The 11128-nt window shown below is 48.3% G+C and overlaps 1 protein-coding gene across 3 annotated transcripts in view; it reads left to right on the forward strand.

The window, feature by feature from the left end:
* The window catches only part of IGSF3 (immunoglobulin superfamily member 3), a 149507-nt gene extending 139213 nt beyond the window's left edge, over positions 1-10294 (forward strand). For 2 of the 3 annotated variants that reach the window (XM_045002017.1, XM_045002018.1), the window contains 2 exons: positions 4281-4712; positions 7225-10294. In XM_045002017.1, coding sequence (XP_044857952.1) covers positions 4281-4712; positions 7225-7475 — 683 coding nt within the window. In that variant the 3' untranslated portion in view covers positions 7476-10294. Of the gene's footprint in view, positions 1-601; positions 1157-4280; positions 4713-7224 lie in introns of those variants that run through there. The other variant, XM_045002019.1, reaches the window with a different exon arrangement.
* The last annotated feature ends 834 nt before the right edge of the window (positions 10295-11128 follow it).

Raw genomic sequence — 11128 nt, forward strand, 5'->3', positions numbered from 1 at the left:
GTTACTCTCAGGAGAGTGATTGCATATGGTCACCTACGGGAAATGGGGGAAGCTTTCAACGCTAGCCACAAACAATCCAACAAGTAAGCTGCCCCCCGTTTGGTGAAATCTGGGTCATACAACCACGCTTTGCCAACTGTACCGTGGTTGTGGTTGGAAGGGATCACCGCGTATTGCAACCAGTATTTTAAAAAGGGGGGGAGGGCAGCTTCCTATTTGTCTGCTCTCCCTTCCCCCCGCCCCCAACCCAGTGCTGCTTTTGTAAAAAACAAACTATTTGCGGGGGTTTACGCTGCAGCCTGTCCTCAAGCACCATCCAGGTTGCTAGGGGCAAGGGGGCTTTTCTCAAGTTCCAACGAGTGATCACAAGGATGTCTTCACAAAAGCTGCAGCACAAGACCTCTCGCCTGTGCCTCGTGACCTTACTCACCATGGCTGGAGCAGCAAACCAACTCTTGCAGTAGCCAGTGGTTGTGATAATGTTGTGGTTTGCAGGGAAGTGCATTGAAGGGTGGTTTTTTATTTAAAAAAAATAATTAACCTTGCACCAAAACAATACATGCACTGCCAATGCTACCCTTGTGCTTTGTCTTGCTTGCAGCTGAAACCTTGTCCATCGGCACATCTTCCACACTGGGACAGAGACTTTCCCAGATTAGAAGGCGGAAAAAGAAGACTCGGGAGGACATGTTCAATGAGTTAATGCGTGCCTTCGAGAGTGACAAGACAGAGTGCAGAGCATGGAGGTCTACACTGTCTGAGAATCTGGACATGGACAGGGACGACAGGCGAGCATGCAGGGAACAAGAGCGTGCCAAGCAGGAAGAACTGCTGCGGATTATGAAGAAGCAATCAGACATGTTGAAGCATCTGGTTGAGGTTCAAGAAAGGCAGCTGGATGCCAGAGTCCCTCTGCAGCCTATGCTGAACCTGCTGCCATCATCGCCCAGTGCTACATCCTCCTCCCCGAAACGTCCTGTGAAGCGGGGGAGGAAAGTTCGCTATGCCTTGCACTCAGCACCAGGGGAGGGTACAAGGACCAGAAGGTGCCCATTCCCACACCTTTGATTGTTATTGCAGTGCATCTGTAAACAAGCTGTCCTTGTTTCTGCCCCCACAGCGTTATCAGCTCTTTTGCCCTAGGTTATCTTACTTTTCTTTGCTGTCTGTGTGTTTGTGCACATAATAAAACTTAACAAATTGAGGAGAAAAGGCTCTTTATTCATTCAACACACAGTGGTTAGTGGGGGTGGAATTTACAGGGAGAAAATGCAATGAAGTGGACAGTTTGGTAAGGAACAACACAAATAAGTGTCACATTACTCTGGCTCATTGCTGAAACTGGTTTTCAAAGCCTCACAAAGATGCAGCGCCCCTCAGTATGCTCTTCTTATTGCCCTGGTGTCTGGCTGCTCAAGATTGCCTGCCAGGTGATCTGCCTAAACTCCCCACCCCACCAGAAACTTTTCTCACTTTGTTTTACAGATATTATGGTGCACAGAGCAGGCAGTAATAACAGTGGGGATATTACTTTCACTGAGGTCTAACCTCGTAAGCAAACAACGCTAGCGACCTTTTAAATGTCCAAAGGCACATTCCACCACCATTCTGCACTTGCTCACCCTATGTCTGAACCAGTCCTTACTGCTGTCCAGGCTGCCTGTGTATGACTTCATGAGCCATGGGAGCAAGGGGTGGGCTGGGTCTCCCAGGATCATGATTGGCATTTCAACATCACCAATGGTTATTTTGCAGTCTGGAAAGAAAGTCCCTGCTTGCAGCTTTCTGAACAGCCTTGTGTTCCTAAAGATGCGCGCGTCATGCACCTTTCCTGACCATCCCACATTTATGTTGGTGAAACGGCCCTGTGATCCACCAGCACTTGCAACACCACTGAGAAGTACCCCTTATGTACTCTTTGGCAAGGTGGTCTGGTGCCAAGATAGGGATATGTTTTCCTTCTATCACCCCACTGCAGTTAGAGAATCCCATTGCAGCAAAACCATCCACTATGTCCTGCACGTTGCCCAGAGTCACTACCCTTCTTAGCAGAAGTCTGTTCATGGCCCTGCAAAGTTGGATCACAACAGATCCCACAGTAGATTTATCTACTCCAAATTGATTCCCCACTGACCAGTAGCAGTCTGGCATTGCAAGCTTCCACAGAGCTATCGCCACTCACTTTTCAACTGTCAGAGCAGCTCTCATTTTAGTATTGCTGTGCTCCAGGGCAGGGAAAAGCTCTTCACGCAAGAGCCTTATGCATGTGAAAGTTCCGCAGCCACTGCTAGTCATCCCACAGCTACATAACCATGTAGTCCCACCAGTCAGTGCTTGTTTCCTGGGCCCAGAAGTGGCACTCCATGGTGTCAAGATGATGCATGTCTGTTGCCAGCAATTGCGAATTGCTCCACTGTATGTCTTCTAGCAGGGCTGCTTGCATGGTATCTCATTGTTCCATGCGGCGGCTCCAGCTTCGGCTGAGCAAATACTGCAGGATAAGGCATGCTTTGTAATGCTCACAACAACAGTGTACAGCTGAGCGGGGTCCATGCTTATCATGCTATGGCGTCTGCATGGGTAACCCAGACCTGCAAAAAAGACTTGGTTTGTTTGCGGTTGATTTCGGGGAGGGAGGGAGGGAGGTAAGTGCATCATGGAAGGCTAACATCCTGTTCCTATAAACATCCGTGCAAATGTTTGGTCCCATAAGGCATTGCAAGCCCAACCCAAAATTCCACTCAGCTACGTGCATTGTGGGATAGCTACCCGCAGTGCAGTGCTCTGTGCATCAATGCAAGCCCTGCTAGTGAGGATGCACTCCACCGATGCAATGAGCATAGTGTGGACACGCAAGATCGACTTGCTTAAATTGGAGGTTCGATGTCTACTTGGCTTAACTTTGTAGTGTAGACATGGCCTTTAGGAATCTCAGAGCTTTCCCTGATCCCATGGACCTTGGGCTGCTCATCAGAGCTCTCTGCTGACCTTGGTAGGTTCCAGGAAGATCCCCACACAACCTGTAACAGGCTTCCCAACTAAAAATGATCCAAAATTAGCCCCTGAACCCAGGAGCCAGCCAAAAAACCCTCCTGAGGTCTACGCGGGAGCAGTGCTCCCTTAAATGGAACTTAGGTGGCCTACAGGGTAGAAAAGCTGAGTGGGGCTTAAGGGTGTGTTTTTGCATAGGAAGAGATCAAAGGGGAAGTCCCCTGTTTCCTTTGGACCCGCTGAGGTCTGCAGGAGGTGGAACTTCCTGCCAGGCTTTTGAGGAGAAATTATTTTTCTATTGAAAAGATTCCCTTGTAGTTGATTTCACTTTGAACTTAGTCTGTTTAAAGAAAAGGGCTAGAAGCTGCATTCTTAAATCTCTAAATGGAAACTTAGATCTCCAGCAGCTCTTTGAGGTGCTGTGGTAGGTTCTCGAGAGCCCACGTTCCCTGATGATGTTACTAAATCAAGTGTTAATTGCTCTTGAAATCTGATTTTAATCAACTAAATGTAGGTCCTGGGCCCTGGATCTCAGCTAGGGGAACTGGTCAAGCTAGCTTTATTCTTCCCCTTTGTTTGCTGCAAAGTGGCACCCAAAAAAAAAAACAAAAAACCCCACCCAGAAAACCACAACCCTGAGAATCTTGGAATAGTGTTTAACACTACGCCTTTTAGGGGATCATCATGATTTAGGAACCCATTGTCCAGTTCACTTTGTGCTTTTTCAGAAAAAATTAACCTTGGTCCCAGATCAGACTTATCAGTACTGAGGCTTTTGTAAATTTTAATGCTGAGGAGAAAAAAATTCAGGCTTATAATGTAAGTTGATTTGCAACATTAATGATGGAGTAGTATTGTTCGTTAATATACACAATGTGAGTGACTATAGGAGCACTTTACTTTTTGGAGTTCCATATTTTTGTATGCATCTAAATTAATTACACTGATGTAACAGTTTTTCCATGTGACTGTATATGCATATGCGCACTTCTTCCTGGAAAGTTGCTGTCAGGGTCTGTCTGGGTAGCACAAACAAGGCCTAACTGCGCTGTAGGAAAGTTCCCATTTCAACCCTCTGATCAAGATGGAGCATTGTTCGCGGGGTATGTTTGCACAGGATGGCCACAAATGGTACAGTGGCCATGGATAGGCTGGTTTAGTCTGTGGGCAGTGCTTCAGCCACCCCCAACGTGGCTGTGCATTTGGGCTGGAAAGGGGTAGCTATTTCAGACAGTGTTTTGTTCTGTTTTTCTCTCCGCTTTCATTAATGAATGTCTCCGAACTGTCAGATCCCACCTTGCAGGTGGATACCGCCATCTCCAACCTCACGGTGCTGGAAAAGGAGCCCTTCCCTCTGGACTGCAGCATTCTGTCACGCTCTAGCCAAGAGTCCCGCTTCGCTGTGACCTGGTACAACCTGAGGATGAAAGAGGGAGGAGGCCGGGTTAGCCGTGGCACGGAGGAAGAGGAGGAAAGGGAGGCCCTGCTAAGCGTGGGCCCGGATGCAGTGTTTGGCCAGGAGGCAGGTCGCTTTGAAGGCAGATTGCGCTTCCAGAGGCTCTCCTCTGTGCTCTACCGACTGACGGTGCTGCAAGCAGGTGCTGCTGATGCTGGTAACTACTCATGCCGTGTGGAGGAGTGGCTGCCTGACCCCAAGGGGGTGTGGTACAGGCTGGCTGAGGAGGAGTCCGGCACTGTCACTATTCACGTGCAGGACACAGGTGAGAAGATGTGAGATGGCTCCAACGGGGAGGTGGGGCAGGGGCCACTGGGGAGACTGAGGCATGGGACTGTGCGGAGAAGTGGATGTTAATGTATCTAAGCGACCATTCTTCCCAGGCCCTACAACCTTCCTGGCATCATGCTAGGGGACTAATATTGGAGCCTTTCACCTCTGCCATAGATTGAGATGTGGAGTGACCCAAAGTCATTCTCTTCTGGTGTCCCCTATGTCGGGAGTTGGTGGGTTTCAACCTAGTTCCTGGGGACTCATTTCCACCTTTGACACCAGTGGCCCGCCTTGTTGGCAAACAAGGCAGAGAGGCCAAGGATTGAATGGGCCATGGAGACTGAATTGTCCTGTCCTGCTTTGAAGAGGCTCCTTCAGGTGAGGGGTGAGGCAGTCAGAGGCAACCATGCTGTTGAAATGGCTCATGCTGTGCCTTTCCGGTGGGTGAGGAGGGGCTTGTTCATCAGAGTGCCCAACCCTGGTGCCTTTCACCAGCGCTGTATTCGCTGACAACCAAAAAAGACAGAAACACGATTAAAAGTCAGGTAGGTGCTGGAGCTTGGGAGCATGATGTCTGTCACTGAACCGCTTGACCCCTCCTGCATCTCTGAGAAGTAACAGCCAGAAGCACTGAATTGAGGTGGCTGGCTTTGTGACATGGGCTAATGTCCCTAGGAGTGTAGGATGAGACGCTTCCTCAAACTCTAGTGACCAAGGCGCTCCCAGTGGAGACAAGCTACTGTCTGTACATCAGCATGAAATCCAACATCCTAAGGGTCAGCTGCACAGCGGGAGGCTGCACTGTCTTCTGTAGGGGAGACGCTTGTGCCTGACTGACTTGCCAGGAACTTTTGAGGAGCTTGACACACATGCTGCTTTCTTCTCTTCTATTCTGAGACCCCTTGTGTGTGCTAGGCTGAACTGTCCAGCATTTCCAGTTTCCTTTCCCAATGCATAGGGTGAGACAGTGCAAACTGGCTTTGGATGCTAGTCCTGTGGATTTTGCAATGCTTAGAGCTGCAGACAGCTCTCTTGTCACCCCGGCATTTCAGGTGGACAGGGGGGGAGGCCCTTTGAGTGTGCCAGCTATCCTTTCTGGTTTCCCTGCTGGCTTTCCTAGCTAGGGCCCATTTCGGAGCTGAGGATGGGGAATCTCAGTTCGAGCTATCCCTGTCTTTTGGAATATGCGATGCAATGAGGCACCATGGGCATGCCCACTGGAGATCTGGGAATGGATTGCAGAGGTGGAAGCATGAGTGAGGCTGGATATTAGGCACTCGTGCTAGTGAACCACTCTGCCCTTTCTGTTCCCAGTGGAGTGGGAAGTAAAAAAGGTGCCACTTGACCTATGAAGGTGGTAAGTGGGAGACACACAGTGACCCTGTGTGTCACTGAGACCAAGATCTGAAGATTTCATGTCTCTCTCTTCAAATAAGGGACTCAAATGCATGTGTATGGTGCGGAGGGAGAATTAAGATGTGGCTGCACTGCTCTTTGAAGTCGGTCTCCCTTCCCCAACCCCTCCATTTACCCCTGAGGAGGATTGCTGTCACCTGGGCATGGAATAATACATGGGATATAAATATACCAACAAATATCTGATCTGGGTAAATCACCCCCTCATGCACCAAATCGTGTGGCTGCATCAGAGCTAAGAATATCAGCTATGAGCCAGTGGCATTGTGTGCTGTGGTGTGCCTGCACATTATTCCATCATCTCTCCCTGCCATGCAAGACAAAGCAGAGCACCCAGCCATGGGTGTGACTCATATAGGAATCTCCATAAATAAGATTTTGTATTGCATTGGGACACTGTCCCTTTAAACAGAAACTTCTTCCAAAATAGGTGGTAGAGCAGATCTGAGCCCTGTCTGGAAGGTAGATCAGTGCAACCTTTGGGATTGGAGCTGGAGAGAGCAGAACTACCACTGTCTCCTTTCAGCTAAACCCCATCATCCACAAACTCAGAGGCTCTTGATACTAAGCTAGCTTGGTGCGAGTCCTCCTGATGAAAGTTGCAGGCTTCAGCTACTTTATTCAGAATAGAATAAACAGAATAAAAGGTGAAACTTTCCCTGAGATGATATTGCTTTGTGATGCTGAGTCTTGCAATATTTGGTGTTTTTATTAAAGCCCCAGATCCCAGAGTCGTGGCGTTAGATGAGAATCTGAACTTTCATTTAAAAAAAAAAGTTTCTAGGTTTGAATGGTTGCACAACAGGACTAAAATATGGCCTGACCCCACCTCTCAAGTACAGAGATGAATATGAGTCTAACATAAAGGAATAAGTGTCAGGCAAGGAAAACAAGCCCCCTCCAGCTGACATTTACTGCAGGGAAAGAGCAGGGGAAGGAGAGATTTGAAAATCCACTCTGACCTTGATGCCTTCCCATCTCCACACTAGTCTGTTATCACTGTCCCTTTGGCAGTTCTCTGGCTAGTGGTGATAATGGCCAAGATTCATTGCTCCATGTTTTTTTCTTTCCTTTGTGTCTGCTTTCAGGCTCCACTCTGCAGTCCATCATCTGCTCCAACGATGCCCTCTTCTACTTTGTGTTCTTCTACCCCTTCCCCATCTTCGGCATCCTGATCATCACCATCCTACTGGTGCGATTCAAGAGCAGGAACTCCAGCAAGAACTCAGAGGGCAAAAATGGGGTCCCTTTGCTGTGGATCAAAGAGCCGCACCTCAACTACTCTCCCACCTGCCTGGAGCCACCTGTCCTCAGCATCCACCCGGGAACTATAGACTAAAGGGAGGAGGCTGAGACTGACCCACAGAGAGAGAGAGACAGAGGCAAAGACACACCTGGAACCCAAAGGAATGGAGAGGTTTTGATGTTCTTGTTTAGTTTGTTTCAGCATCTGTTCTTCGACTCCACGACAGCCCTTCAGAGTTCCCCAACTCTGGGATTGGAGGGTCTGAGTCTTCCTCAAGCACCTCTGATAACAAAACTAGTCCAGAGATGGACGGACCGTCCACGTGCTTGCTGTACATAGTGGATTTTCCTCTTGGGTTCATTGTGTTCTCATCAGTAGTTGTCCTTTGGGCTGTGCTTTTGTTACCCAAAGACTGTCGTCTTCCCTTCCCCGTCGCACCATGAGCAGTTCCAAGAGCAGTTTCATTCGGCGCTCTGGTCTGGGTGTCCTGGGGCTCTTTTTAGAGTAAAAGTATTCATTTCCTGAAATCAATTTTGTTTACCCCTCCTTGGACTTCATGTTGTAGTGAACAAAATCTTTCCCCAAGGTGAACTGAGCCAGCTGCTCATTATTCTGAAGTGAACAGGACCAGAACTGCGCTTTGAGGGCAGCTGGGTTTCGGCGAGGTCCGTCTCGAAGATGAGGCTAGTTCAGCCACTTCTGCATCCCAAATGTTTCTCCTTTCTTTGAGGATTTAGCATGTGTGCGGGGCTTCATTTGGGGGATGTCGTCTTGTCCTTGGACAGGATTGGACACTCAGGCCACTTGCAGTCAGGACTAAAGCAGCCTGGCTTGGTCCAAAGGACTCTGTCTGCCTGGGGCACATGGGACGCTCTGGCCCTGCCACTAGCAAGGAGAAGACTCCCCAGATAGCCCAGCTTACCAGGGACAAAAGCCGCCCCCACCTGGTTTTACTAAACCGTGCTGCCATTCTCTCAGAGGTGGCAGGGTTGAGGCTGGGCTGCTTGTGTGCTCCAGTCACGTGGGGCCAAACAGCTGGATCCAACCTCGTCAGCTTGACCAAAGTAATGACTTTAGGAAGCGGGGAGAAGGAGGCTCCATTGACTGGGATTCATTATATTTGAATGGTTCTGCAAGGGTGGTATGTTACAGCCACACACTGGGCAATGGGAGTGTGGAATTAATGACCAGGTTTCATTTTGTTTTCAAGGACTTGCACTAATTACCAATGTAAGTTGAAACCAGGCAAGGAGGCTGCCGGAGGGATTTGCTCCCTGGGTGCTACTATGCCCGCTGGAAAGAAACAAATCCTCTCTCCCTTCTCTTGTGTGTTTTTGTGCCATTTTCTGTTATTTTGCTTTATTTCTCTAGGAGAACAACCCTTTTCCCCGCAACTCTCCAAAGTTACCTGATCTTTATTGTAAACAAGTGCTGGGGCAGTAAGTGCTGTTCTTTCTGTGAAAGATACAGCGGTTAAAAAACAAATGGGGGCTCTGTATAATTGGAACACCCGAATTCCACTACCCAGTAAGCCAAGTACCCCAGCACATCTGGTGTAGGAAACGGCCTCCTCTGACACATCCTTGGCGTATGTCGGGGGGAAGGGGTGGAGTGATGGCCTAAAATGACCTTTCAGTGTCTTCCTTGATGTCTTCCTGGCAAACCTGGCCATTGTTTGTCTTTTGTGGAATGGCTAAATCCAAGTGGGGATATACCACACGCCCTGTTTCCCCATCCCCATGTGTCTGTGAGGGGCCATTCCCGCAGCCTCTGCTCTCTCCCAGCCAATAGGACCTTCCTTCCTCAAGAGAGAAGGAGCTGGCAGGTCCATGACAGAGCAGCCCTGCTCGGAGAATTCTGCAGGGCCAGTAGGTTAAACCATGATGCTCTGATGTTTCAGTGCAGGTGAAGAGCCCGCACAGAAATCTAAACAATGTAGAAGCTCACCATAGATGGAGGAGAGGGGGCGTGTGTCTATACTACATACATGTGCATAAAAGTCTCACTCCACTGGAGGGAGAGTCCACCTAACGTTAGTTTTAAGACATCTCTTTCCTTATGAGGAAGAAACTTGCTGTGTCTCCCTCCATCAAATTGTTACTGCTTAGCAGCCCCTCTGTATGTATAATATTGCTCTCTGATATGCACTCAGACACTCCTCTCCCTTGGATATCCAGAGGGTCTGCTCAGAAGGGAGGATTGAAAAGAGAATGGAAATGAAGAACCAACCAAAAAAACCCAAACAAACAGCAGCCCCAAAGCTAGTGGGTATTGTTTTATAAATGTAAAATCTCCTGTACATACTGCTTCAGGGCAGGAAGTGCAACTCATTTCAGTTTTAAAAGGAAAAAAAAGACATCAATGGGAGCCTTTCCTGCCGTAAGAGAACATTGCTCCTCAGCTGTGCACTGGAAATCTGCTGTATTGACCCAGTAGCCTCTACATCTCTCTCCATCCTTTCTGACTAGCATTGCTTCCTTCTTTCCATGGAAAGCTGTTCCACAGTGACCTCCGGTGGCCAGAAACATTCCCTTCCACGGCTTGGCTCTCTTAAGCAGATGCATTCCTGAGGGCCATTAGATGGGATTTCCCTCTAAGCAGCGTTTGTGGTTACACAAGTTTACCTGGAATATGACTTATCAGTTGTGCTGGCAACATATTGCCCACCCTCACTTTTTTTTTTATAAACTAGACTCTTCCTGCAACAACTTTTATCATGAAGTTTTTCAAACAACTTTTTCTCTGCTTTAAATTTCTGTAATGAGCCAAGAAGCAAAGAGAAAAACTTGTCCATGCATGATGTGGAAAACTGCTCGGGATTTTTTTTTTTAAAAGAGCTTTGTACTATGTTGCACTAAACATGTTTTATACAACACACCTGAGAGCTGTAGTAAACTGTGTTGAAATCGTGATGAATGTTTGTTGCTGGTTTTGTGTGATATGGGTTTTCAATGTGCTTTATTTTCTTATGCATGCACACATACGCATACACTGCCGGCCAAGAGGGGGCTTCCGAATGGCATCTGAGCTGTGTCGAATCGAGATGTCATCAGGCCTTTGGATTCTAACCATGCGCTTGGCAGTTCTGGTGAGGAAAGTATGTAATAAGCAACCAGGAGGGTGGCAGCTATAATGGGGTCAGAGGAAAGGCTAATGTTGACTTCCGAGAACTTTCTAGAGCTGCTCACTTCTAGGTGAATTCTGGCTTTAGGTTTTCTGCTGACAGCTATGCTCTCATTCTGGGTCCCAGGGTGCAGAGCCACTGTGATGTGGCAGAATAACTTGCCCTGGCTTGCTCAGAGAGCTGGCTAATACAGAAGTTGCCTTAGAACACACCCCTAGAGATCTCATCAAAGTTCAAAACAAGAAGGAGCCAGCCATTTCTTGGGCCTTGTGTTCCTGGTTCTGTGTTTGTGTGCAATCTCGGAAAGAACATGGGTGGCACCTCAGTATTAAAACCATTTTTATTGACTGTGCAAGAACCTGGCCAACCTTTTGTAAAACTCCCTTGTCAGCACCTCCATTCTGTGGCTGGTGAAACTGAAGCACCCATTTAAGGATCACATTTTCAGGAGTTTGCACAAATACAAATTCCTCTTCCCTCAGCCCACCACGTTTCCTTAAATGGACCCAAGCAGGAGAGGGGAGTGCATGGAATGTTCTAAAACAGGGACTGAGTATCTGCAGAAGGAAGGCCGTGCACAGGTGGGCGGGTGTATGCGCAGGGCCATGGGGATAGATCCCCA

This window comes from Mauremys mutica, chromosome 1, assembly GCF_020497125.1.
Source record: "Mauremys mutica isolate MM-2020 ecotype Southern chromosome 1, ASM2049712v1, whole genome shotgun sequence".
In the NCBI taxonomy this organism is placed as follows: domain Eukaryota; kingdom Metazoa; phylum Chordata; order Testudines; family Geoemydidae; genus Mauremys; species Mauremys mutica.